This window comes from Hippopotamus amphibius, chromosome 4 (genome assembly GCF_030028045.1).
Source record: "Hippopotamus amphibius kiboko isolate mHipAmp2 chromosome 4, mHipAmp2.hap2, whole genome shotgun sequence".
Lineage (NCBI taxonomy): Eukaryota > Metazoa > Chordata > Mammalia > Artiodactyla > Hippopotamidae > Hippopotamus > Hippopotamus amphibius.
Genome location: NC_080189.1, coordinates 125,675,022 through 125,701,181, shown reverse-complemented (window position 1 = coordinate 125,701,181; position 26,160 = coordinate 125,675,022). Strand labels below are relative to the sequence as shown.

The 26,160-nt window shown below is 36.9% G+C and overlaps 1 protein-coding gene across 1 annotated transcript in view; it reads right to left on the bottom strand.

Annotated features, from left to right (window-relative positions):
• GPR158 (G protein-coupled receptor 158) overlaps nt 1-26,160 on the bottom strand; it is a 315,313-nt gene that overhangs the window by 23,676 nt on the left and 265,477 nt on the right. Inside the window, exons 6-7 of the mRNA XM_057732013.1 lie at nt 20,750-20,859; nt 7,758-7,996 (exon numbers count right to left, since the gene is read on the bottom strand). Of these exons, the coding sequence (XP_057587996.1) occupies nt 7,758-7,996; nt 20,750-20,859 (349 nt within the window). The remainder of the gene's footprint in view (nt 1-7,757; nt 7,997-20,749; nt 20,860-26,160) is intronic.

Here is a 26,160-nt window from a genome sequence, read left to right as displayed (position 1 = left end):
TCTTAATCATACAAACTGTACAGTTCATACAGCGGCCTGACTGTCCTATCTTCTTCCCCACTCACTGCCGGGAGACTTAAGGCAGAACTGACCTGAGTACATTTGGAGGTTGGTTTTTCTTTAATGCGTCCTTTCACAGAGCTCTAGAACTGGGGTCAAATTTTTCACAAGCTCCACTGGACCAGGAAAAGGAGAGGAAGTGTACTTTCCCTCTCTCTGGCATGTATGTTTAAGTTCTTTAAAGTTTGATGTGGAGTGACAGAAATGTAGTAAACATTCTTTCAAGCTATAAACACACATCAAAGGTCATGAATGTGAGAAGAGACAGAAGAAAGGGACAGGATGAGATCAAGGCCTCTGAGGGTACAGGGTCGGGGTCAAGGGCAGTGGGCTGGGTCTCTCAGGAATGTCCCTTCCATTTCTTTCTTCCTGCCACTTGCCTGTGTGTTGTTTGAAGTGGGAGTTGGAGTTGGGGTTATTTGTTACCACTTTAAGAATGTATTTTAAAATTTCAGTTCTTTATGGAAGACTGACAGCACTGACTATTGCCTTTGCTTAGGTGACATCACTAGAAACTCACATGTACTTTTTGAAGGGCTAGCTTGAGTGGTTTTAGAATGACTGTAGTGGGGGTTATAATTTTTTATTTATATGCCACCTCTGCAGAAAAATATTTTACTTCTTTGAGGTGCAGTGATTTGTATGATGCTAAAGGGGGAAGAAAGAATAAATTATTTTATTCCTTAACTTTATACTTACAGTGCCATTTTCTCTTTTAGAAGTTAAAGAAATTTATTTAATTTTTTTAAAGTCTCCTTTAATCAATAAATCTGCTTGATTCAGTTGCTGCCAGGAAATGAGAAGTCACTTTTTATTTTTTAAAAATTTTACTTATTTATTTATTTTGGCCCAAGGCATGGCTTGTGGGATCTTAGTTCCCCGACCAGGGAAGTCCTGTGCCCCCTGCAGTGGAAGCGCAGAGTCCGAACCACTGGACCACCAGGGAAGTCCCAAAGAAATTTTAACTTCTTTGTCAATGTACGTCTATAAAACCTGTGAGACAGTTTTGCTGAGTTAAGCTTGGCTCAGCACATGGTTTGACCACTGAGTGAGGAATTCATGTGGTCATTACAAATCTTGTGCTGTTCTGTTGGCCAAATGGTCTCTTTCTTAAGTTATTCCAGGGTTTTGACTACTGTGGGGAATGGGTCTCAGTAAGCTGAAACAGGAAAACTCACAAACCTTTCTCCTCCTATATATTTTAACCTCAGAGGAAGTGACAGCACCAGGCTCTGCTCTTCACAATTACTGCAGAAATTAGAATGGGGCGTGGTTATAAGAACATGCTGGAACCTGCAGTCCATGTGGATTAGCAGCTGGTTTTTAAATTATGGCAGACCTTTTAATACAAGGAAAGAGCTGCCAAAATCTCTGATAACAGAGTTAATCTGTGGGATATTTCTATTGAAGCAACAAAAGACTGCTTTTTCTCTCCCTTTCTGAATATTTTTCCCCATTTAAAATCCTAAACTCCTTAGAAGAAGTTGAGACCACCATAGATATCTTAACTACTCCTGCTCTATGTCCTTCAGGCACTGTCCTAAGACAGTCCCAACCCCATCATAAAATTTCTTTTGCTTCTAAAAAGAAAAATGGCACTGTAAGTATAAAATTAAGGAACGAAATGAATTAATTTATCCTTTCAGCCCTTTAGCATCATATAAATAACGACTCCTCAAAGAAGTAAAATGTTTTTCAGATGATGTAGTATACAGATAAACAAGGAAAATAACCTCTACTTCCACTCATTCTAAAAACACTCAAGCAAGACCTTAAAAAAGTATGTGCGAGTTTCTCACGACATAGTCCAAGCCTGTCAATGCAGTAAAGCTTTTATCCTTTGGTTGAAAATTAAACATACATTTTAAAAATGATAACAAATGATGCAGTGTGGATTAAGGCATATGGTACATTAGAATAAAAAAAGATATATGTAAATGAATCTAAATCATGAACATTAATCTAAGTCAGATGGAGAGGAAGTCTGATCTATTTTCCCTAATACTCATTAAAGGGTGCTAATATCGCATTTCACCTGTCACAATATAGCCTAATCTTATGGCTCAATTAAGCACTTAAATCCTTACAAACAATTGCTATTTTAGAATTTCCCTACATAACTCAGTAAGAGTTACTGTATTCTTCTCAGTTTCTTCTAAACACTGGCGTACAACTAATTAAATTACTGAACACACTGGCTGTTTTTTTGTGTTTAAAATATTATACCAGGAAAGAGGAGAACAAAGAAGAATATGTCAATGAAGAAGAGACAAGATTATATTTTCTGTAGTGAAAACATTCCAGCTGAAATTCACAGAAATAAATGAGTACTTTACATACTCATTTAAAATATCATTTTACATAATAAATGAGTACTTTTTGAACAGTAAGGAAATCAATGTTGGAATTCTCTGAAAGCAACCAAACCTTTTAAAATTCCCAAATGGAATGTGAACCCAAGTTTATCATACCTGTTTAATCACTGCTTAGATTCTTCTCTATGTCTTTTTGCAAACTTGGTGAATAAAACATAAAGCAAGGGATGTCAAGCTCTAAGGGGTTTTCAGAACCACGAGATACCTCATATACTGATGGACTTTTCACAACCATGAAGAGATGAGGGAAAACGTTAATTTATAAAATAGCCCTTGTCGGGGAAAAGTTATTAGATCATATAAATGCAGTTGAGAAGAGTTAGGCCATATCAGAGATACAGAAAGATGCAGATAATAATAGAAGATAAAGAGAAGCCTGGATTGAGCTTTTCGTATATCTTCTTGTGCTGGTTAAGGAAGGCAGCAAAATAGCTTTATTCTCAATTATGTCCATTTTTAATCATGTTAGATTATCACCACCTAACTTCTGAAAGAAATCAAGAAAACATTCTAGTGCTTGTGTAGAACTGAACTAAAGTCTGACACAGAGATTCAGCCAAGGAACAGAAGTTCTTAAAGTCCTTGATGTAACCATCCATCAGTCACATTTCTGCAGCCCTGCTGTTGTTTCTCGTAGGCAAGGTAAGAATCTGCCCACTTACTCTAACTTATCTTGATCATCGGTACTGTTTGAGTATCTTCAGTCTATGTTCTGAACATGCAGTCAGAAACTGACTGCTAACCAACTAAATATACGAAAGAATGAACTCCACTGTGTCACCACCTCTGCTATTGAATTTATGTGTTCCAAACTTGGAACCTGTATATTGGAGGACCTTGGCCACAAGCTCTAAATCTAGGTGTAAAGATGTGGTCTTCCTGACTCTAGGGGTGACAATATAAAGGTAATTCAGACATGAGAATTCAGTTCCACTCATTTGTCAGTCTGTACCAACCAATCAGGAAACGCATAGGGTAATAAAGTTTTAACTTTTTAACCATGATAAATTTTCTTGCTATTGTGAAAAATCCTGAACATGAACAACTGACTATCAATTGACCAACTGGCGTACACAGATTAAGAAAAAAAAAATCTCACAATCCTAGTACCAACATTTTTCAAAATGAGTATGACTTGGGATATTTACTTCCTTTTCTCCATTAATTTAGGGGAATGTTTGCCCACCCCAACTCATTTCTTCTTTACACAGCTCCAGGAGGATGGTGAAACAACAAAAATTTTTATCAAGAGCAAATCAGTTTTACTCTACTTCAATATTTGTATAATAATGTACTATGCAATATTTTAAAAATTATAACTGTGATTTGCCATGCCCAATTTGTACCAAGCTCTTATTTTGACTGGATAATTTGGATAAGCCAGAGGTCAAATTTCATAAAAGGGCTGGGGACTGCCATTTTAGTTTACAGAATTTGCTCAAAAACACCTCCCCCAATCTGAACATACATTTTACCCCCAAATTAATCTGGGGACAATTGTGTAACTCCTGGATTTTTAGCTTTAATGTGTCTCCTCACACTGACCACAGAAAATATTACAGGATAAAGGGAACTGAGTTCATTCTTTGTTCATTCAGCAAATATTTCTTGAAAGCCTACAACTGACAGGTACTTCGTTAGGTGCCAGGGTATCGTGTGAGCCATCCAGGTGATGTTGTGAGAAGCAGATTCCCATTGCCTTCAGTGAGCTACAAATGAGATACTGAAGCACGCTCAGAAAAGTGCTGAGTCATATCAAGATGTACAGGATAAGTACTGCAGTATTATCTTTATTACAGATGTAGATGATTTGCAAAGAGGTATGACAGCTACAGTCTCTCCAGGAATTCTAGTCTGGTCTAGAAATACTCTGGAACATCCACATTTTAAAGTTCTCTTTCCACCAGATAAAATAAAATCATTAAAAGAAAAAAAAAAACAGACTATTGGGTCTATAAAGTGTTTTTCACCCTGTCCAATGTTCATCTGTCTTTTCCAGTTGCAATGTTTATAAATATCTTTATTTGCTTTCCATTAAAGTTTACTTCACATTTTTTTCCCCACAGGACAAGCAATGATTATGGAAAATTATAAACAGACATAAATAACAATGGGATTCTGAAAGTCATTTTTTTCCATTTCTATATTTTGAAATATTTCCTATGTTTTCAAGTATCTCCTCAAAGAAGAAACTGAGGTTCATAAAGGTTGAGAGTTATTTCCAAGTAGTTTTCTACACCTGATTCCTCCTTCTGAAATACTTGTGTGAGGAAAATCACCTACCTGGGCAGGTCTGGAGCAGATCTGTACAGTAAGCAAAAAATAGAAAGTTCCCATTCTTTAAATTTATGACACATATATTTCTAACTGGAGTTCTACTTCAGGGGAAAAACTAGTAACACACTCTTTCAAATGATTCTTTATTTTGTAATTTGTAAAAAAATAGATTGTTTCTGACAGGTAAAGCTGATCCAGAATGCATGGTTATCAATATATTAACCATCACTTTTTCTTTTTTTTCTAAATTGACTCCTGACACGAAGCTTCTTGACAAAGATTTCTCATAACAACTTCAAGGTAAAACCTATCTCCAGCCTCTCCACATCATTCCCCCTGCATAGAAACAGTTCTGTTTAGGAAACGGGGAATAATTTAGCTTTCAGTACATGTTTCTCTCTGGCTGACTGAAGATACATGAATTTATTCTTGAATAATAGCCTGGATATAAAAAAATCTAATGGTAAACATGTTACTTATAGAAATATATAAAGAGAACTGAAAAGAGGCATACGCTACACATTAGCAAACATTAAATTAAGAGAGGTTAAATATGAAATATCTAATGCTACATGCAGAAAGAGAAAGAAATGAACTTGCTGTAGGGTAGTGTGAAAAAAAATTTACAGCAACCACATGTCTCTGAGTTTTCAAGACGGTCCTAATTTCAAACATTTGTTCCTGTTGTTAAATCATGTCTTGACTTTTCTTTAGAGAACTGTGTCACTGCAAGAAAAGTAATTTTTGAAACTAAGGTGTTGCAGTAGTTTATAGGACAAAAACAATGGCTAGAAGATAACAAAAACACCACCACCAAACATTTAACTTCTTACTGCTTCATCTCTGCACCCTATCATTAGTCTTTTATTTTCCAGTATTTTGGCCTCTAAGGAAGGCCACATTTGTGACCTCTATGTAGAAATGAGTAGGAATACATAACTGATGGTAACCTGCAATTCATTTTACATAAACTTTCTTTATAAATAAGAATTTTATATGATAAACAAAATCCACTGAATACCTATAATGTCTTTAGTACTGTGTTGAACACTTTACAGGAGATACAAAATATATAAAGGCCTTATTCCTCTCATCAGGTAGTTTACTACTGGTTTACATAGATAAGTAAGAATTGCTAAAAATGATTAAAAAGCAAAATTAGGTGGTAAAGCCTCTTGGACAATGGTAGTTCAAGGAAGGCAACCATTTGGACCAGGACCCAGAAATCTTTATAAAAGAGAAGTTATCTGAGGCATGGGTAATATTTAGAATATTGTAAAGAGGTATTGAGAACATTTCCTTTGATAGGAACGGTGGTGGAGGTAGGTGGGAATTGTGCGAAACCTGAAGGAGATGCCTAACTGGAAAAGAGGGTAATGCTGAAAATACACTGTAAATAATGCTGGATGGCTATGTTTACTGTGAGTCTTGGAAACCTGTTGAAAGAATTTGGAGAACCAGAAAGTGATGTGATGAATCAGCAAGTTCAATCTAGGCTGCTTTTAGGAGATACACACACACACACACACACACACACACACACACACACACACAAATTCAGGGATTCTGGAGCTGGAATCATTAGACTGGAGAAGGACTTAGTCTCAGGACCAGCAGCAGCAGCGGCATTGCCTGGGAACCTGTTACAAATGCAAATTCTTGGGCTCGTTTCTGCTTGTTCATTGCCCACCCAAGGATGCCTCATTATGTATTTTGAGTATTATATTCTTTGTAAAACATAAAAGAAATATAATGGGCTTTTTCTTCATGGTAATATCGGGAAATGATTTTTCCTAGTTTGATTAACTTGGACTGAATAATGCAAAATAATGTTATAGGTTTCTATTGAAGTAGAAAGTTTATATCTATACGATTTGTTTAGTTTTCATATCCAGACTAAAGTCAGAATCAGAATTGCTTCCCTCCTTAGTTCTATGTTTTAACTTCTGACACTGATGTTGATATCTACTGACGTGGAACTACTGATATCTTCTTTGATATTAATCAAAATAATGATGATTGACTTAATATATTATCATTATAACCACTCCCTCTGTGTACCCACATGGCTTTATTATTACAGATATCAGGCCTATAAGATTCCTAAAATGTCTTGTCCAGAAAAACATTATTCCATTTAAATTGTAAACTAAATACACATTTTATAGCTTCTAGCAAAATACTAAATGTGAACATTCAATAAACAACTGCCAAATATGGGGGGGACAGAAAATGGGAATTAAATTCATGTGTTTATTGTTGACATCTGCCAAATACATTTAAGATTTGTCCCTGGTTGACTGAGGGGAATGATAACAAAATAATGAAGCATTTTTGTATCTTTGGAGGATTAGCGTAAAATAGCCCAATAGTAACAACAGAAAAATTCCTATGGAATTTTCTCTTCCTCATTTTTCAAAAAACCGTGGTGCCAGAAAAATAATCTGTGTTTTTGGCCCAAATCATTATGGGATTCTTCCAAGTTCTCTGGCTTCTCAGTCACATAACTTACTACCTCCAAGCAGCATGGCTCTGTGTTTGTGTATTCTGGACCTCCAGAGAATTCTCAATAAATTATCTTTAGAGGAGAGAGAAATTAGATTTCCCCAGAGTGCTCTAGATACCAAGTCTGATATATCACAAGACCAAAACTATACAAAAAATACCAGCATGTTTCCTTTTTTCTCCCAAACTAAAGAAATAAGTCAAGAGAATAGCAACCGTGAGCCAAATGGGGAAAGCTCGATAGGACGGAAAGCAGTCTCTTTGTACAAAGAAGGCCTCTACTTACTGCATTTCTCCTTCTTGATTACCTTGATTACATTCTCTGAACAAAGCTACACATCTTTGAAAAAGAATGGAAACTCTCAGAAAAAGGTTGCATTCTACCTGTCATTACTGTCTTTTCATAATACTGTTTCACTAAAACCATATGAGGTGAAATGCCTTTAGGGTTTGTGAAAGGGTTTGGCAAGGCTTCTAACGAGGTCCATTTTAATGCTGGTGGGCAAAGGACAAAATCGCACAAGATGAGTGATCACATACCAACTGCTGTCATGTAATCCCAGCGCTCAACGAGGCACATATTGAAGATGAGGTGATCTGATGTTTGCCCTTGGCCAATGAGTGCAATCTGCCTCTCCAAATTCTGGCAAACAGATGAAGTCCAGCCAATGAGAAACCAAAACACTACCAGGAGTATTACTGCCAACATCCTCATGACCCGTCCACCAGTCATGTATGGAATCCGCTGGGCTGTTCGTGAAAGAAACACCTTCAAAACCCTGGAAAAGCAAGACATCAAAATGTGAAGGCAAACCTAACACCCAGGAAGTAAAACTCTAAAATATCTCAGTTTTCTAGGTGAAACTGAAACCCACCCAAACCTACTTAGGCAGTTTTAACATAACAGTGTTGCTTATATTCTTATTGAATTTCATTATAGCTTATCTTCCAATAGCAGAACAGATATCCTGTGTTAGAGGTCAGTGAGTCAATAGATTTGTGTAGGAGGGAATTCTTTTGAGTTACGTTTTAATATTTCAAGGAAAATTCTCAGGACCTTAGAAAGATCCATTGGCCAACATTGCTCAAACAGGGTTTCTAAGGCATCAAAAGACAGTCCTAAAAGTGAGTAGTTGGGTTTTACAATATTATACTAAGTCAAAAACTTTCTTAAACCAGTTATTTTTTTGACAGTAGAATGTTATAAAAGGTATTTTCTGAAAATCATTTTATATAGCCTCCCTTTATAGGCATTTTATCACATTACCAAAAATAATAAGTACAAAAACAATAGAAGGGGTATTTAAATACCCCTGAATAAGATAACTGCAGTGAGGAAGAGGTCGGGGAAGAAATGTAGTGATTCAAAAAAAATTTTTTTTTTCTGTATATATGACTCAAACACATAGTCAGGGTTGAGAATTACTGGATTACATGATACCTAACAACTGTTCCATCTCTACATATGGTGTGAAGACAAAATCCAACCTTACTACAGGGCTCTTTCCAGCCATCCTTTCTTTAATTTCATCTCCAGAATATTCTTAACTGTTTTTAACTCCCCACTCTCATTTTGATACCTTAGGTCATAAAATTGTGACTCGACATAAACTTCCATGAGTGGTTGATGATACTATAAGAGTATCCATAATAAATTTCCAAAAGGCAAAAATGAATTCATCTTCCCAACTTTTCTATTTCCTCCTCCATCTCAATTTTTCAACATTTTAAATGAAATATTCATATGAATTATTCATATAAATCATTATAAATCAGGAAATGAAACATATATACCTGAAATAACCTAGACACATTTTAGAATTTTTTCTCTCAATGCTGGGCTTTGAAAGCTCTCCCCAAATTAACACAACACATCCAGTAAAGAAGGTTATTTTCTAGCAGGTTCTTATTTATCCTCCCCACTCCATATCTTTAACCCCCTTGTCCTTCAGCTAACACACAACATGAAGTTATTTAGTTCTGAATAAAATACTTATCCTCAGTTTTTATCTGGATACAATGTCAGAAAGGTATTAGTATAAAATAAGAGTACAGAAGGAGATCACTTTACTCACCAATTAACTACAGACAGTCCCCAACTTAAGATGGCTTGACTTACGACTTTTGGATTTTATGACGGCGCAAAGTGATAAGCATTCCATAGAAACTGTACTTCAAATGTGAACTCTGATCTTTTCCTGGGCTGGTACAATACTCTCGCCCGATGCCGCATCTCCCAGGAGCTACGTGGTCACGAGGGTAAGCAACTGGCCCATTTACAACCATTCCGTACTCATTCAACCATTCTGTTTTTCACTTTCAGTACTTAATAAACTAAATGAGATAGTCAACACTTTATTATAAAATAGACTTTGTGTTAGATGATTTTGCCCAGGTGGAGGCTAATGTAAGTGTTCTGAGCACGGTAAGGTAGGCTGGGCTAAGCTATGATGTTAGGTGTATTAAATGCATTCTCGACTTAATGATATTCTCAATCGATGATGGGTTTATCTGGACACAACTCCTCTGTAGGTCAAGGACGATCTGCAGTTCATCATATTAGCAGTTATTTTCCATTCCCTGGGTGAAACATACTGAGCACGGCCCGTGTCATGCTGAATGCCAGCACCGACAGCGAACGCACTGCCTCTCTCCAGTATGCCTCAAACACTCCTGCTCCAGCTAGTTGAATTGCTTCTTGTTAAGAATCAGTTGTACTTGTCCCCAAATTATGCCCACTGTATCTTTTTTTTGAAGTATAGCTGATTTGTAACATTATATTAGTTTCAAGAATACAACACAGTGAGTCAATATTTTATAGATTATATTCCATTTAAAGTCATTATAAAATAATGGCTATATTTCCCTGTGCTGTATAATATATCCTTGTTGCTTATGTATCTTATACATAGTAGTTTGTATCACTTATCCCATACCCCTAACTTGCACCTCCTGTCTTCCCTCTCCCCACTGGTAACCACCCATTTGTTCTCTATATCTGCGAGTCTGTTTCTGTTTTGTTATATACAATCGTTTGTTTATTTTCTAGATTCCACATATAAGTGATAACACAGAGTATTTGTTATCATTTTATATAAATTAACTAAACTGATTGTGTAAGCAAAGGATACTTTTTTGTATAAAATCTATTTTGAATGCTTTGGAAGGACTCCGTAAAAGCGAGTCAATAAAAGAAACTGAACTTAAGGGAAAGTAAGGAAATTTTTAATATATTGGGGTGGTCATAAACCAAAATCTAGAAGGAGTCTACACTCAGATTACCTCAAAAAATCTCTTTAGAGTCGCACTCCTATTTAAAGATCCAACACTAACAACAGATAATACATTGCAGTGATTTATGCTAAAAACAGAACACTGCACTCTAAACATTAGACCCGCAGTCAAAGAAGAGGCCTTATTTCAAAAATATTGGTGAATGATTATTTGTATCTTAAATTACAGTGTCTATACACTTTAATTTCTTTCCACTTTAAACAACTTTATTAGTTAACTGATCAATTATTAATCCATTAAGAAGGCTTCTATTATAATCAGCAGATCAAGATTCAAAGAACTCTATCCTAGGAATGAGAGAAACTTCTTGGGAAACTAATATTTTTGCCAGAGCCAATCTTATTTTCTGTAGGAGAAACCTGAAGCCACTATGTACACTTTATTGTTTCAGGTTGTACCTGGATAAATTCTAAATTTTGAATGACTAGGATCTCAAAAGAGGGAATCTGAACCACTTTTTCTGGCCTTCTATATTTTGGCTAGGGCCAAAAGAAAAAGAGAGACTTGTTCCAAATTCTAGCTTGACTACATCTGAATATCTGAAATGTAATTATAATGAACAAACATTTATGTAGTGACAACCATATGCGAGGTATCATGGCAGGCAACATGGAAGGCATAAGATGTGATTCCTATCTTCTAGAAGCTCATAATCTAACTACAAATAAGCATGCAAGTATCATATAAAATAGCATATATTATATGTTGTTGCATGTAGCTAGTAAGTCCAGGAAGCTAATAGAACAGGTGCTGTTTGGTCTGGGCCTCCATGGATATCAACAGGTAGAAATGGGGGAAAGTGGAGATATATAAGGAGATATTCTAGCTGAAGCGACTCACATAACAAAGTACAAAGCAGGGGAATGTAAGCTGTCTTTGAGGGACAGTGGGTGGAAACGTTTGGCAAGAGGCGAAGTTTTTTTTCCAACCCACAGGGACTCCTAGGGATCTTTCAAGTTACTGCGAAGGGTTTTCATTGGGTTGAGAACCACTGCTTCAGAGAAAAATAGTTATGATTTATACTTTCTTTCCATGGCCAAGATGTGGGAAATCATTTATTTTTCTGATACTTGAAGATTTTCACAGAGAAACTCTAAGCCTCAAAGAGAGAAAATAGTGAATTTTTAAAAAACTATCTTTAAAATACTTCTTAACCAGATGAGTTTGTCATTTGCAGAGGAAATTTATATGATTCCGGTATGGTAATCTTTTAATCAAGAAATCCAACTTCTAAATTATCACAAATTTTCATGTTTTCCAGATGACCCTATGGGTATTTATTGTAAAGTCTGAGAATTCAAGATTGTCATAGATTCTCAAATCTCATTTCCAGAGAGGAAAAACCAAAGCAAAGCCCTCATGAGTCTCCTGTTATTGATTTTACTGGCTTTCAAACACTAGAAAATATAATAACACAACTCTGCACTGCAATCTAAGCATTTCAGGATATTGGTTTTTGTAAAATGGAATAAGATGCATTTTTCTAGGATTGCCTTAAAATAAAATGAGAAAATTCTATTATATCTTTAAAAAAATGAGCGTTTGTTAGTCTATATGGGCTCACTGCCTAGAACCCAAGTTCTAAAAATGAAATCCTTAAACATGCATTTATATGAAATACAGCTGTAGAAAAAAATGCAATCATTAAACTTGTATAGATTACTTTTCCTACTATTTTTTTCATAGATAAGTCTTTAAGCTACCATCTGTTCAGAAGGTTTCACTATTCTCAAGGAACACAGTAACATATACAAGAGGACTGCAAAAAATTTCCAGAATTTTATATAAAAAGGTATATTTAAAGTATATGGTCAGTTCTCATTATTAATAGCAGATAAATTCATAGAAATCATGTTGAAATGATAAAAAAAAAAAAAAAGGGGCAACCCAGGAACTGTCATTATATGTCTGCCTCTACTTATTCACTTTCCACACATTTCTAGTTTGAGCTCATAAAACTCCTCTGTAAGAACTTGTACCTAGATTATTGATTATCCTCTTTGAATATCTAATGGATATTGTTACTCCTTACTGAACTTGCTCTCTCTCCAGCTTTGGACATGGCACTTGGCTTCCATGATGCCACATTCTCTTGATTTTCTTCCTATTCTTCTGCCCGCAACGTTTTAGCTTCTATCACAGAGTCCTCTGCCTTAGTTCTTCCCCTTAAATAACAGCGTTCGTAAAGGACCTCCTAAACGTAGTCACCTTCTATTCTTGCTCTACAGATTATGCCTGGGAAATTCTATCCACGACCTTGCTTCAGTTCAGATTTAGCTGGTGAGCCCTAAATCTGAAACTTCCAGGTAGACCACTCTCCTGAGCTCCACATCTGTATACTCAGTGACCTACTGGACATTAACAGGTCCCCAAATAAGATCATCTCTCTCTCCACTCCTCTCTCCTCTAACCCACTGCCCCTGTGTCACCTGTCTCAATGACCAGTACCAGTTAATTGCTCAAAGAAGAAACCTAGGAAAGAACTTTGATACTTCTCCCTCATCTACGTTCCAGACACCAAATGCATGATTAAGAATTTAATTTCTACCTCTTAAGTATCTTTCAAATCCTTCTGTTTTTCTCTATTTTCACTGCCACTATACAGATCCTGGTCATCAACCCATGTCTACAGTAGCTTCCTACCCAGGCTCCTTACTGGTCTTGCCCACCTTCAGTCCACACTGTATGCTAAAGCTGCAGTGATCTTTTAAACTGCACTTCTGATCATGTTTCTCTCTGTTTACAGTCCTTCTGTGGCTTTCCACCCAAATCCTAGCTACCTGAGGATGGCAAAAGGCCTTTAAAAATCGGTTCCTCCTTGCTTCAGCAGGCTCATCTCTCACCATTCTTCCCTTCTTAGGGGCCCCTGTGGACTATATGCAGGTGTCCTCTATCTGAACCTTTGCCCTCAGCTTCCTGTACTGCCTCTGCCCCCATCAATATAAACACCTAATTTAGCTAATTCCTACATATTACTTCAAGGCTCAGTTGAGATGCCATTTCTTGTAGGCCAGTGGTTCCCAAACCAGCAGCATCAACACCATCTGGAAACTTATTAGAAATGCAAATTCTTGGGTCCCATCCAGACCTACTACTATGTCAGAAACTCTGGGGATAGGGCCCAGAAATCTGTATTTTAACAAACCTTTAGGTAAATTCTGATGAAGGCTGTAGTTTGAGAGCCTTTTTTCCCAAAAGGCTTAAGATTGGTGCAGGTGGCTTTCCAATGGGCTGACTGCTCTAACCTGTCAGATAAATTTTTGAGTTTTTGTTATGCTGACACCAAAATTTAAAGTCTCTAGTAACAGAGAGTTTTCCATTTTCAGAACATTTGCATCTGTTCATGATTTAGCAGCATCTTTTTTGTTTACTAAAAGGGAATGAACATATACATCTTCAAGCCTTCCAGTCTTCTATTAATTTAATTGGAATAATCCTAAAGTCTTGAAGTTCTCCATTAGACTTGAATTTCTATTAATTTTACTACTTTCTTAGAAACTCCAGAGAATAAATGCTTCTGATGAAAGGTAGGAGGTGATTATTTTCTTTTGTAAGTATAAAACCACTCAATTCTTGACAAAAGTGCTTTGAGAGTGAACAACACAAATGGCTGAAGTCACTGCCTCTCAGTTTGTTTTAAATGGTTACCAGCCCTCGTGTTTATTAAGCTTTTCATCAATTTCTCAAAATTTCATGTTCAGAAGTAACCTAAAGCTACTTCCTGGTCACTAGATAGATTTTAGGTATGTATTAAAAAGGGTCAGCATCACCTGGGCAGAAATAGATTTTTAACATTTATCAGACATGAAGTTCAATAAGATTGTTGTGACTATTTTAAGTTATTACTATTATAAGAAGGAAAACTCACAACACAGCTTCCCAAATATAGGTATTTTTGTCAATTTCAATTACCTACTGGAGTTCTCATATCTCATACTCATCTTCCTTTCTTTTGACTTGATTATAAGTAGACAGAACAAGAGAGAATGATGAAAAAATAAGTAAGAAGGAAGGGTTACAAGACTATTGCAAGTCAAATATTCGATAGAGCTAGAAGGAACTTGTGGACTATCTCTTCTGATACCAGAAACAAAGCAGGAATGTCTTCTTATCGCTTCTATCCATCATTGTACCAAAAGTTCTAGCCAGAGCAATTTGTCAAGAAAAAGAAATAAAATGCATCCATATTGGAATGGGAGAAGTAAAGCTGTCTCTATTATTAGATGACATGATCTTATATACATAGAAAGTCCTAAAGAACACGCACACACACACAATCTGAGCTAAATACCAAATTCACCAAAGTTGTAAGATACAAGTTCAACATTAAAAAATCAGTTATATTTTTATATACTAGCAATGAGTAACCTGAAAACGAAATTGACTAAACAGTTTCATCTATTACAGCATCAAAAAAATAAAATAAAATCTATACATCACTGAAAGAAAATTTGAAAGACCTAAAGAAATGGAAAGACATTCTGTGTTCATGGATTGGAAGACTTAATATTGGTAAGATGGCAATATTCCCTAAACTGATCTACAGGTTCAAGTCAGTTCAACAAAACGGTATGGTACTAGCATATTGACAGACATATAGAACAATGGAATAATACTGATCATCCAAAAATAAACCTCTATATCTCCAGTCAACTGATTTTTGACAAGTGCCAAGACCATTCAATAAATAAAAAATAATCTTAAAAAAAAATTCGGAAAAAGGGAGTTCCTTGGCAGTCCAGTGGTTAGGACTTGGTGCTTTCACTGCTGTGGCCCCAGGTTCAATCCTGGTCAGGGAACTAAGATCCCACAAGTTGCACAGCACGGCCAAAAAAAAAAATCTTTTAAACAAATGGTCCTAAGGACAAGTGTATGTCCAAATGCAAAGAATTAATTTAGACCTCTACCTCACATAATACACAAAAATTAATTCCAAATGAATCAAAGACCCAAATGTAAGAAATAAAACTGTAAAATGCTTAGAAGAAAACAGAAGTATAAATCTTCCTGATCTGAGATTAGGCAGTGGTTTCTTAAATACCATAGCAAGGCATACGTAACACAAGAAAAAACAGATAAATTGAACTTCATAAAAATAAAAAATTTGTGCATCAAAGCACACTATTAAGAAAGTGAAAAAGAAAACCCACAGAATTGGAGAAAATATTTTCAAATAGTTTATCTGATAAGGGTCTCAGATCCAGAATACATAAGAACTCATACAATGCAACAACAAAAAGACAAAAAAACCAATTAAAAAATGGGCAAAGGACCTGATAGACATTTCTCCAAAAGAGACACATACATGACCAACAAACATCTAAAAATAACCTCAACATCTTCAGGCATTGGGGAAGTGTATAAAAAGATTTTCTTCCTTTTGCTCTTAAGAAAACAAAGTATCTTACTGTATTTTATGTACCCTTAAAAGAATACATAAAATAAATATAATTATCTTTCAGTCACTTTTCAAAATTTATTAGGGGGAGGGATAGAGTGGGAGGCTGGGGTTAGCAGATGTAAGCGATTACACATAGGATGGATAAACAGCAAGGTCCTACTGATTAGCACAGGGAACTATACTCAATATCCTATGATGAACCATAATGGAAAAGCATATGAAAAAAGAATGTGTATATGTATAACTGAATCACTTTGCTGTGTAGCAGAAATTAATACAACACTGTAAATCAACTATACTTCGACAAAAAAATTTACTAGGAAACAAAACTATCTATCTATCTATCTATCTATCTATCTATCTATCTATCCCCTCCCACAAAGTGTAAATATTTCGTGCTAATGAGTGCAGCAGGGAAAACTGCTATGAATTGCACTGTATCCACAGAGAGTAGAACTGAATAATGCATGAAATGAAAATCCCTAGGCCAGAGCCAGAAGAAGCTTGCTTTTTTTTTTTTTTTTTTTTTTTGCAGCCTGCTTAAATATTCTTTTTAAATATAGTACAGAAAAGTCTTTTGTTTTTTCTTGATTAGCCTTAGAAAAAGGAAAAGGCAATCTGTTTTCAGAAATCATATTACAGGGAATAGGAAAATGTTCTGGCATTAAGTTTCTTAATCTCTCTCCACCCCCTTTCATTTAAAACAGTTCCTCAGTTCCTCATTTTTCCTCCCGAAAATATACTTGGATTTTCTGAGCCTAGAGATATTGCCTTCCCAGGTTTCTTAAAACCGACCGACCGACCAACCAACCAACCAACCTAGCACAGAAAGTATTCTGTGAACCTACACATGCATGGAGGTGCCAGATGTTCTTTCAGATCTGTCCTGCATCATTAATGTACTAAATCAAACATATCTATGGTTACTGAAGGAAACTCCTTTTTATAAATGAACCTTCTTCATTTCTGCCTACTTCAGCTCTATTTTTCCTTATGATCCATACTGAGCCAGCTAAAACCTGTCCCATTCTCCTTTCTCTCTTTCTCCAAAGAGAAACAGTTTCAGGTTCAAATAAACTGCACTGCATGAATGGTCGGCCAGTTAAGATGGGGCAGTGCGACTGGTCTGCCCTGGGCACAGGTAACAATGTCCATAGAGAATTTAAGGCAATGATAGTGACAACTCAAAACTGTTCTGCTTTTCATCACCACCACGTGCTGGGGATTCTAAACAATGTCAGCGATAGAATACTGCTCCCTGAAGGACTGGACCACTTTCACCCCCTCCCCTAACTTGTTTCCCCTCTGTACTGCACTGTTAATAAACAAAAGACTTGCAATTTTCCTTTGGATTGGTATGGTAGTCTTTGGCTGTATGACTCTCAAATATGGGGACAGGCAACTAATGATAAAGGTGGGAGATTTGATAAAAGTGAATGAAACCCTTAAACTTCCCATCTTAGGCTAACAGTATCACTTCTAGTGACAGACTGAGATCCTATTCCTTTTTCATATTTTCTTCAAGTTTTCAGAGCTACTAGAATTCTGTAAACACTACAACTGATCAGTGAGAGATCAGGATACAGAAAAAGAAATGTTGAACAATTTTACTAAGCCCTGAGGGAAATGGCTGAAATAAAACAAGAACTCAGGTCTTTCCTGCCTATCCTATTCTCAAGGGACTAGAACAATCGCTTTATTTATCAGTACTGATAGCTGCCTTAGAATTTTCTGCCTAGAGAGGTAATACTTTAAAAAAAGTGAAATAAAAATGAAGTTCTTACGAAAATGAGAATACTGCATTCAGGGGACTTTATCCCTTAGCTCAGGCTACCTGGATCCCTCAAGCTACCCTGGGTCAGGTCTGACAAAGCCTGGTTCTTCAGCTTTCTCTTCAAGTCTGTGACCTTCCCCACATCCTTCCAACTAGTTCCCTTTTTGCTTAATTTAGTCATAGTCAGTGTCTGTGGTTTGCAACCAAAACCCGTTACTTGACATATTTACATATATTTCAATCATGTTTAAGATTTACAACAACTCTACAGGTGAGGTGAGACATGAGTCTCAGAAGTTAAAGTAATTTGTTCTTGGTTGTATAAATAATTAATAGCAGAAATGAAATTTAAATTTGGATTTGTAAAGATTTATGTTTTTCCTCTCTATCGTTACTACAAAATCCTCGAAGTCCTTTCTTGAGGACCACATGTTGCTTGACTATGAGAGATATCAACCAAAGCCATCCCTGCAGCTCCACTCACTATAACCATCCACCCACGCATTCACTTAACAACTATGTGACTATATATAACATGGGCAAGATGCAGCACTAAGGGTGGGGAATACAAAGCTGGTTCAGCCAGTCACCCACATCGGGTTGCTCACATTCCTCTGAGATGCTGATTCTTCAGTTTACAGACTCAAACAATATTGGATTCAGTTAAATTTAAACAATATGGGAAAAAACATTATAATATAAAGCCACATGGTTCAGACAGGATAAGAACAATTCAGCTCATTAAATTAGAAATAGTTTCCACTCGATTTAAGCTTTCAGTAGGCAATTCTTCACTGCAATGACTTCTAGAGACACACAGTCAGAGAGAAAATCATTTTAATTAGTCTTTAAAATAAACAAAAGAATGACAAAGTAATCTAGTTTCTCAAATTCCAATCATTTGTATACCACTCTCCAGATTTCTGCCTGTATTTGCCTACCAGCTAATATTTTCTTTAAATCAACTTCTATTTATTGCTCTAAAATATTTTAAAGAAAACTTTATACTGCTACTTTCAGTGAAAAACTGGTAGATAGTCCATAAATAGCATGCAACTATGACAACAAAGACAGTGAAATAAAGACAACAAATGTCATCTAGATAGTACCGCAGTGGGAAGCTCTGAGCCAGAAGCTTGATCCCTGCTTTGATGTAAAGGAAAATTAGCAACTGTTCGGCAGGTGTTAAAGACCTACTATTTCCAAACTAATTTTTCTCCTGGAAATAATCAGAAGGAAGGAAAAAGAACCTGAATGGAAGCAATTTTCTTGCTCTATGATTCAGTGTTATTTAATACTGTGTTTCTGTCCCACAAACAGTCTCTTGCAGACCACAGTGTCATGTTTTAGACACTTGAGGGCACGCAGTGAGTCAGGGGAATAGGAATGTGTTATGTGTGGAGGGAACTGGGGGAAGCAGCTTCCAAGCGTGCATGTGACATTTTCATTCATTCACTTATCAACAGTTACGCATTAAACACCTGCCATGTGTCAGTCATTGTGTTAGGAGCTGGGGATTCAATGGTGAGACCCTCATTTCAAGGGGAATGTACGTTAGGTAAAAATGAAGAAGATAACTACATAAGCAAACTGTATCATATAATAGAGGACCCAGTAGATGCTAAGTGCTAGACTCAGGTCTCAAGAGGCCACCCATTCTTTAGGGAATTCCAGAAGTTTTAGTGTCCATTATAGATTGTCAATGATTTCTCGTTATCATATAAGGAATGGAAACTGGAAGGTACTTGAAAAATAGGACACAAGAGCAAAGTGTGCTATGATATGGAAAGAATAAAGTGAGCATGAGAAAGAACATTAGACTTTGGTCTAATCCTTTCTTTTTGTAGGAAATAGAGGACTATGATTTCCTAGAGTTAGAGGCTAAACTGAGATTTAAACTGGACCTCCTGAAATCCAGTCCAATCAACTCGGTACTGTATGACATTATAAGAAAGGAATTTGAGAGTTAAGGATATTAACATTTGTTCCAAAAAGATAATCTGGAGCATTCCCAGTTATTACCATAAGTACAAAAAATAGTAAAAGAAACAGAGATTCTTGTGTAATGGAGAGTATAATGATCACATGTCAAGAAAGGGTGAAGGGGTAGCACTTAAAAGACAAATGTAACACATGTTACGGCATCTAAGATAAACTGCTATATGAGCCAGACCAAGATACATTTATTGAGAAATACTCACGGTCAAATTAGCATGAAAACACCAATGGCTTACTGGGATTACTAAACCAGCTTTAAAGCTGATCAGCGTAAAAGGTTTCCTCTACAGAACCACAGTGTTATCTTGCAGGAGAAATTTATATTTTATCTCCTATGCTCTTTGGCACCGCTACATTGAGAAAACTTGGAAAGAGGAGGCCAGGGAAAGCCCTGGAATCATTTCCAGTTATCCCCGGTCTTTATGGATAGGTAATTTATTTTATTGCCTCTTTCCTCCTAATATTTATCACACACATTTTTAAAAGTGATTTTGAAACTGAAGTATAAGGGAATTTACAGTGTCCTCCAATTTATAAGGCTGATAATCACTGGAGCATATTAGCTAAGGAGGAAAACCAAGAAAACTATGTTTTGGAAATTCACCCAAAGAATATCAGCAGGCTTACCCTGGGGCATGGAACTAGGGAATGTAGGACGACGGCTTCTGCAAGGCAAGCATGCTGCTGAATTCTCCTATGTAGGATTCTCTGCGGGCTCTGGACTTGGATTGTTATGTCAGCTGTATTGTCTTTGTATTTCTTCCTGTTCTTAGCTAATAAATACCATTTCACATTCATTCTAAACTTATTTTTTACTCAGAATTACCCTTTCCATAGCCAATGGCACATTCTATTAAAGCATACTACTCAAATTCAATTGTGTTAAAGACTCTGCTAGAGAATCCTAAAGATACTGATTGCCTTGAAAATGAAAAATATGTATCATCTTGCTATCTAAATTCCTGAAATTTAACCATTTAAGTGGCTGACTTAACTTGCAATTACATGCTAAGCCAAGCCCTTTGATCCTCCCATGGAAATGAAAATTAATAAAATATAATATACCTGTGAAGCTTGAGGGTGACGGTTCCATAAACAGTAGCAAAACCGAGAAGACGGACCCATCTTAGGAGAATGCAGCGAAATGTGCTTGGCTCAAAGTACAAGATAACAACCTGTGGGATGAGAAGAGAAGGAAAGAGACCTTCAGAATCAGCTGATGACCCACAGCCTAGAATCAGTATTTCACAATCTGATGTTTAATACAAACGAATTTTGACATGAGCATATATTTCTTTGAATAAAACTCTAAAATACTATTCTGATCATTCATTGCCCAAATTAAAGAACTATAAAGTCTCCTTATTGCTTTCATATCAAATCTAAAGTCTTTAATTCTAGCTTTCAGGAGTTTCTAGCAATTGCCTCTAAATTTTTGATATGTCCAAGCTTAACTCTATTTCCCCAGATGGGCCAGCCAGGAGAGCTTCCGCTGCCTTTCTCAACTTCAGCCTTGCCTATTCCTGCCTCCACACTGTCGGCGATACCTTTCCCCTGTGTGAAATATCCTTACAGGATTATCCTGTACGGCACCCCATCCCATCCCCCCCATCAATCTATCACTCCATGTTTATTACCTCACTTAGTGCTTGGCTCAATTACTTCACTAACTCCTCACTTCTCACTCCAGAGTTTTCATTCAACAAATATTAATTAAGCATTTACCATGAGCCAGGCACTATACTAGATGCTGTGGATACAAAGGCCACTAAGAAAGGGAAGAGAGCCATATAAAGGAGAAACGGCATCAAAGCAGCAACAGGTGCTGTGATAAACGTCACGCAGGTTCCACAGGACACAAAGGAACAAGCAGCCAGTTCTGGGAGATAGTCAGAAGTCCTGTGAGAGCACAGTATGCACGGCCTTTCACGTGTTACTGCGTGGTTTTGAGGAAGCCCTCATGGCATAGGAGGTGGTTTGGCCCTGCTAAAAGATTAATGCCGTTTAAAGATGTAGCCTTGCACTCTTCTGCTGCAGCAGCTGGCCTGAGCATAAGGTCACTGTAACAGAAAAGTATGCCCGCTCCTAAAAATCTCAAGTGTTATTTTGGTTTTTCATCCCAAAGATGTGAATACTGGAAAACATAAAGCACAGCTGGCGGAGATGGGGTGGGTGCTGACATTTTCCTGATGATATCTGACAAATGGAACTCTACTCTCCAGCAGTACCAAGCATGACATGACCTATAACTCTATGCCGGCGTCTCTCTAATATTTCTACTATATGAAGATATTAAGTACTGACAAGACCACTATGATGAAATTCTCCAGGAGCGGGGAAAAGACTGGACAAAAGTGTCAGGAAGAAATGAGAGGAAAGTAAAAATAGGTGTGGACAGAAGATAATGTTCCTTTGTGTATATACAGCACTTGTCCTTAATTTTCTAATTTGCTAGATCTATGCTGAAGGTAGAGATAAAGATTTGATTTCAGAATTTAATTGACCAGGAAATTGTTTACATTCATCCAAAACTTGATATAAAAACCTTTCTTTTATTTTCTGTTTTCATAAAACAAGTTAAAATTCTATAACTTTGTATTCTACATTGTAGCTCATATATTTTAGACATAGTTCCTACACACAAGGGTCCAGTGGTAATTATAAGTTCTGCAAAGTAAGCTGTACTGTTTACTAAGGAATCGGAGCTCAAGGAAGAAAGGAAAACTGATGGGGGAAATAAAACAGAGAAAACTTGACATAAGATTAAGGGATTAATTAGGGAAGCATAAGTGTTCCTTCTCATGGCAGAGAGAAATGATAGATTAGAAACTAGAGAAATAGGAACCTAAAGCCTAGAATATATAAAATCTCAAATATTTCCACCAGAAATGGCTTTAGAGATTATTCTAGCACAATGGATTCCTGGAGGCTGCAAAAGGCTGTGACTTACTGCAAAGTTTTCCATTTCATAACAAGCAGTAACTAAGAGAATGAATAAGCAAAGGTGAACAACTATACTACAGAAGTCTGCATGCTTTTTTTTACTTTGAAAGAAAGAATTGCTCCTGAACTGTTTGGGAACTACTGATACGGCTTCAAATTTTATTTCACAGATGAAGAATCTCAGCACTTGTTACTTGTAAGTGAAAAATTGAGTTGGTCAGAAATAAATGAAAGAATAACGATTTTTTTTAGCATCCACGGATGAGGTATAAGTTTAAAAAGTAATGGAAAATGAAATTCCAGTGAACTTAATAAAACACATTATTAGAAACAGTTCAGCAAATAGAGAAGCAGAACTCTCAATCTTGCAGTATGGTGGTGGAGAATACAGGCTCTGAATCCAGTCTCCCTGGGTCCAATCCTGGCTCTACTCTTTATTAGTTGTGTGACTTTGACAGACTACTCAACATTGCCTTGCTATGCCTCAGTTTTCCCATCTGTAAAATGAACACAACAATAATACTTGCAGATGGGACTGTTTTGAAGTTTCAATGTGATACACATAGTGTCTGCTACAGTGAGTATTCAGTAAGTATTGGCTAATATTATTATGAGAGCTGATTTACGAATGCTTTGTTCTAAAAGTTATCATTCCAGGGCAGTATAATTGCATCTCATCAACTCATATTCTTCACTGATGGTTCCAGCTACTCCTTTGAATTCCTATAATCACTTTTTGACTGTATACTTCTTTTACCTTACATTACAGTTATCTGTAGGGGTGTCTCTCTGAATCAAATGTAAAATCCTGTGTGCTTTACATTTATGTGTAAAATATTTGCTCAATGATCTATTTTAGCTAATTTAATACATAAAATATTATCTTCAAAATAAAGATATTTTATTATTTTTATTTTTGAAATAAATAAATATCTTTTCTATTTGAAAAGTCCAACTAGGGTTCACTGGTCTTTGTGACTCTAACTTAACACATTCTCTATTTATCCACTCTGTGTGAGGCAGTAAGGGATTCAGAAGCCATACAAATAAATCAGATGCAGAATAGGTCCTCAAGTTATCACTTAGAAGGGTGCATGTTACATGTAAATGATAACAATATTGGTATGATCATACCATGTATTTATCCAGCATTATTGCTAGGTACTAAATGATGCATTTTTGTATTATTTGCACATTTAATTCTCACAGTACCTTATGAAGTAGGGACTTCTTTTTTACAGAAGAGAAAGGAGGCACAGAGAAGTTAAATGATATGCTCAGTGTCGCACAGCTAGGGAGTGTCAGAGCTGGGATCTGAATCCAGGCGGTTTGGTTCCACAGCTCATGCTCATAAGAGCTGCACTGGCTTGCCCTCCAAACAGTCCTACCACGTGAGGAGGTGACAAATGCCATGACACCATGAAGGCCAACATACTGAGGATTCAGAGAAAAGGAAAATGACTCTCAGTGGAAACAAACGAAGTTATCCCACGAGGGCGGACATCTGAGAGTGCATGAAGGAGGAGTGGGTTTAAGTATGAAAGCAAAGAGGAAAGGGGGAGTGGGCCCGAGACAGAGCCATGGTTGCTGGGATGCTTCAGAGTGTGGAGTGTAGAGACGGCCACGGCAGGAAGACATTCAGGGGAGTGCAGAATATCAAGCTTTAAAGCAGAGATGGGGCCAGTTCATTGGAAACTGTGAACAACAGGGTGAGGAATTCAGATTTTATTCCAGGAGCAGACATGCCATTAAACTTTGAGTTGAGATCAGAAGTGTGTTCCAGAAAGTTACTGTGGTAGCAGCATGCAAGAAGATGGTTGGCCATGGAAGGGGAACACAGTGAAGGTGAGAAGACCAGTTGGAAACAAAAAAGAAAAACAACCCCAATCCATCATCTTTCCCACCAAGCTTTTCCCTCATCTTATATCTTACTCCAGCATTCCTCTTTCCTCCAGCTCCCAAACGGCAGCTAGGGTGATGTTTCTGATACCTCACTCTCCTGCCTAGAACCCTTCAGTGGCTCCTGATGCTCTCATGAAAAAGTCTAAATTATTCAAGGTGGCTGTCAGCAGCTTACCTTTCATTACTTTCCACCCACCCAAGCCCTCCAATTCTTACACGTGCTATCCCTTCTCACTGGACGTTCCTTACACAGCCCCACAGTCTCACCTGTACCTGGCTTACTCCTGTTCACCCACAGGCCTCAGCCTGTACATCCCTTCCTCTAGGAGGAGGAAGCCTTCCCTATGCTTTAGGACACTGTCCCTGCTTTGTGGCAGCACTGTGTTGGATCGTAGGCTCTGTGACAGCCACATTTATCGTGTTCACTTCTGTAACACTGGCACTAGCGGAGTCCTGGCACATAGGAAATGTTCATAAATATTTGTTGAATGAAAGAAAAAAATAAAGCTGTAGGAAAAAGGTAAAGAAAGATGTAACTAATACAGTGAGACTGGGAATTCAGTCATGCGTGGGAACAGAGGAACAGAAAATGCTGAATCAAGAAAACTGGGCAACTGATTATCGATTGAGGCAAAAGAGAATAAAGTGTCAAAGATAACGTAAGGATTTGAAGCCTGGATGACTGGGAGGATGACTGTGTTTGAAAAGAGACAGATAAAAGAAAAAGATGCATAAGTTGGAAAAATTATCTTACCTCTGCTTACAAACCTCCCCACCCACACCTTGTCCTTCATGTCTCAGGCCAGGGTTGGCATCCCCGATGCTCCCCAGCACCTCCAGCCCAAGTCAGGTTTCCACCTTGTTTGCACGTTATTTATTTGTATTGAATTCTGAGCTCTCCTTCATCACACTCATCCAATCTATTTAGATACAATTATTTCTGTAATTCATTTCTTGAATATGTCTTACTAGCATGTAAGACATGAGGGCAGGGACTGTAACTGCCTCATTCATAACTGCATGCCTATTCCCTAGTACTGTACTTTGTGATAGAAGGTAACCCAATGTGGAAGGGATGAGATAAAAAAAGGAAGGGAGGAAGAGAAGGAGAGAGGTAGTGAGAAGACAGTAAGTTCATTTTTGGATACATTGCGTGTAACTTTTCTATAAGACATCTCATCCAGATCTAGCATTGCAGTAGTTAATATAATCTGTAATGAGAAAAAACAAAAACAAGGCTAAGATGTTTCAATGTTTTTCACATCCCTATTTTTAACCTTTCCTGTTAAATATAATATATAAATGTATGTTTAATAAATTATTATAAAATAAATATCCCCTCCCAAATCCCAAGTTAATAACACATTCCATAACAGATGTTGGTGGGAGAAGAAATGAAGAGGAACCAAGCCCCTGAGCTGAAGATTCATGAATGATGATGCCAATACTACCAGCTGTCATTTTTACGTACCTATAACAACAAGAGCTGCTCACGCCCACACACTGATCACTGCGCTAGACACGTTACCTATATTTAAGGTCCAAGATACACTTCATTACCCCCATTTTAAAGATAGAGACTTAATTTTAATGGTGTTCAATGATTTGCCTACAGTTATCACGAAAATTCC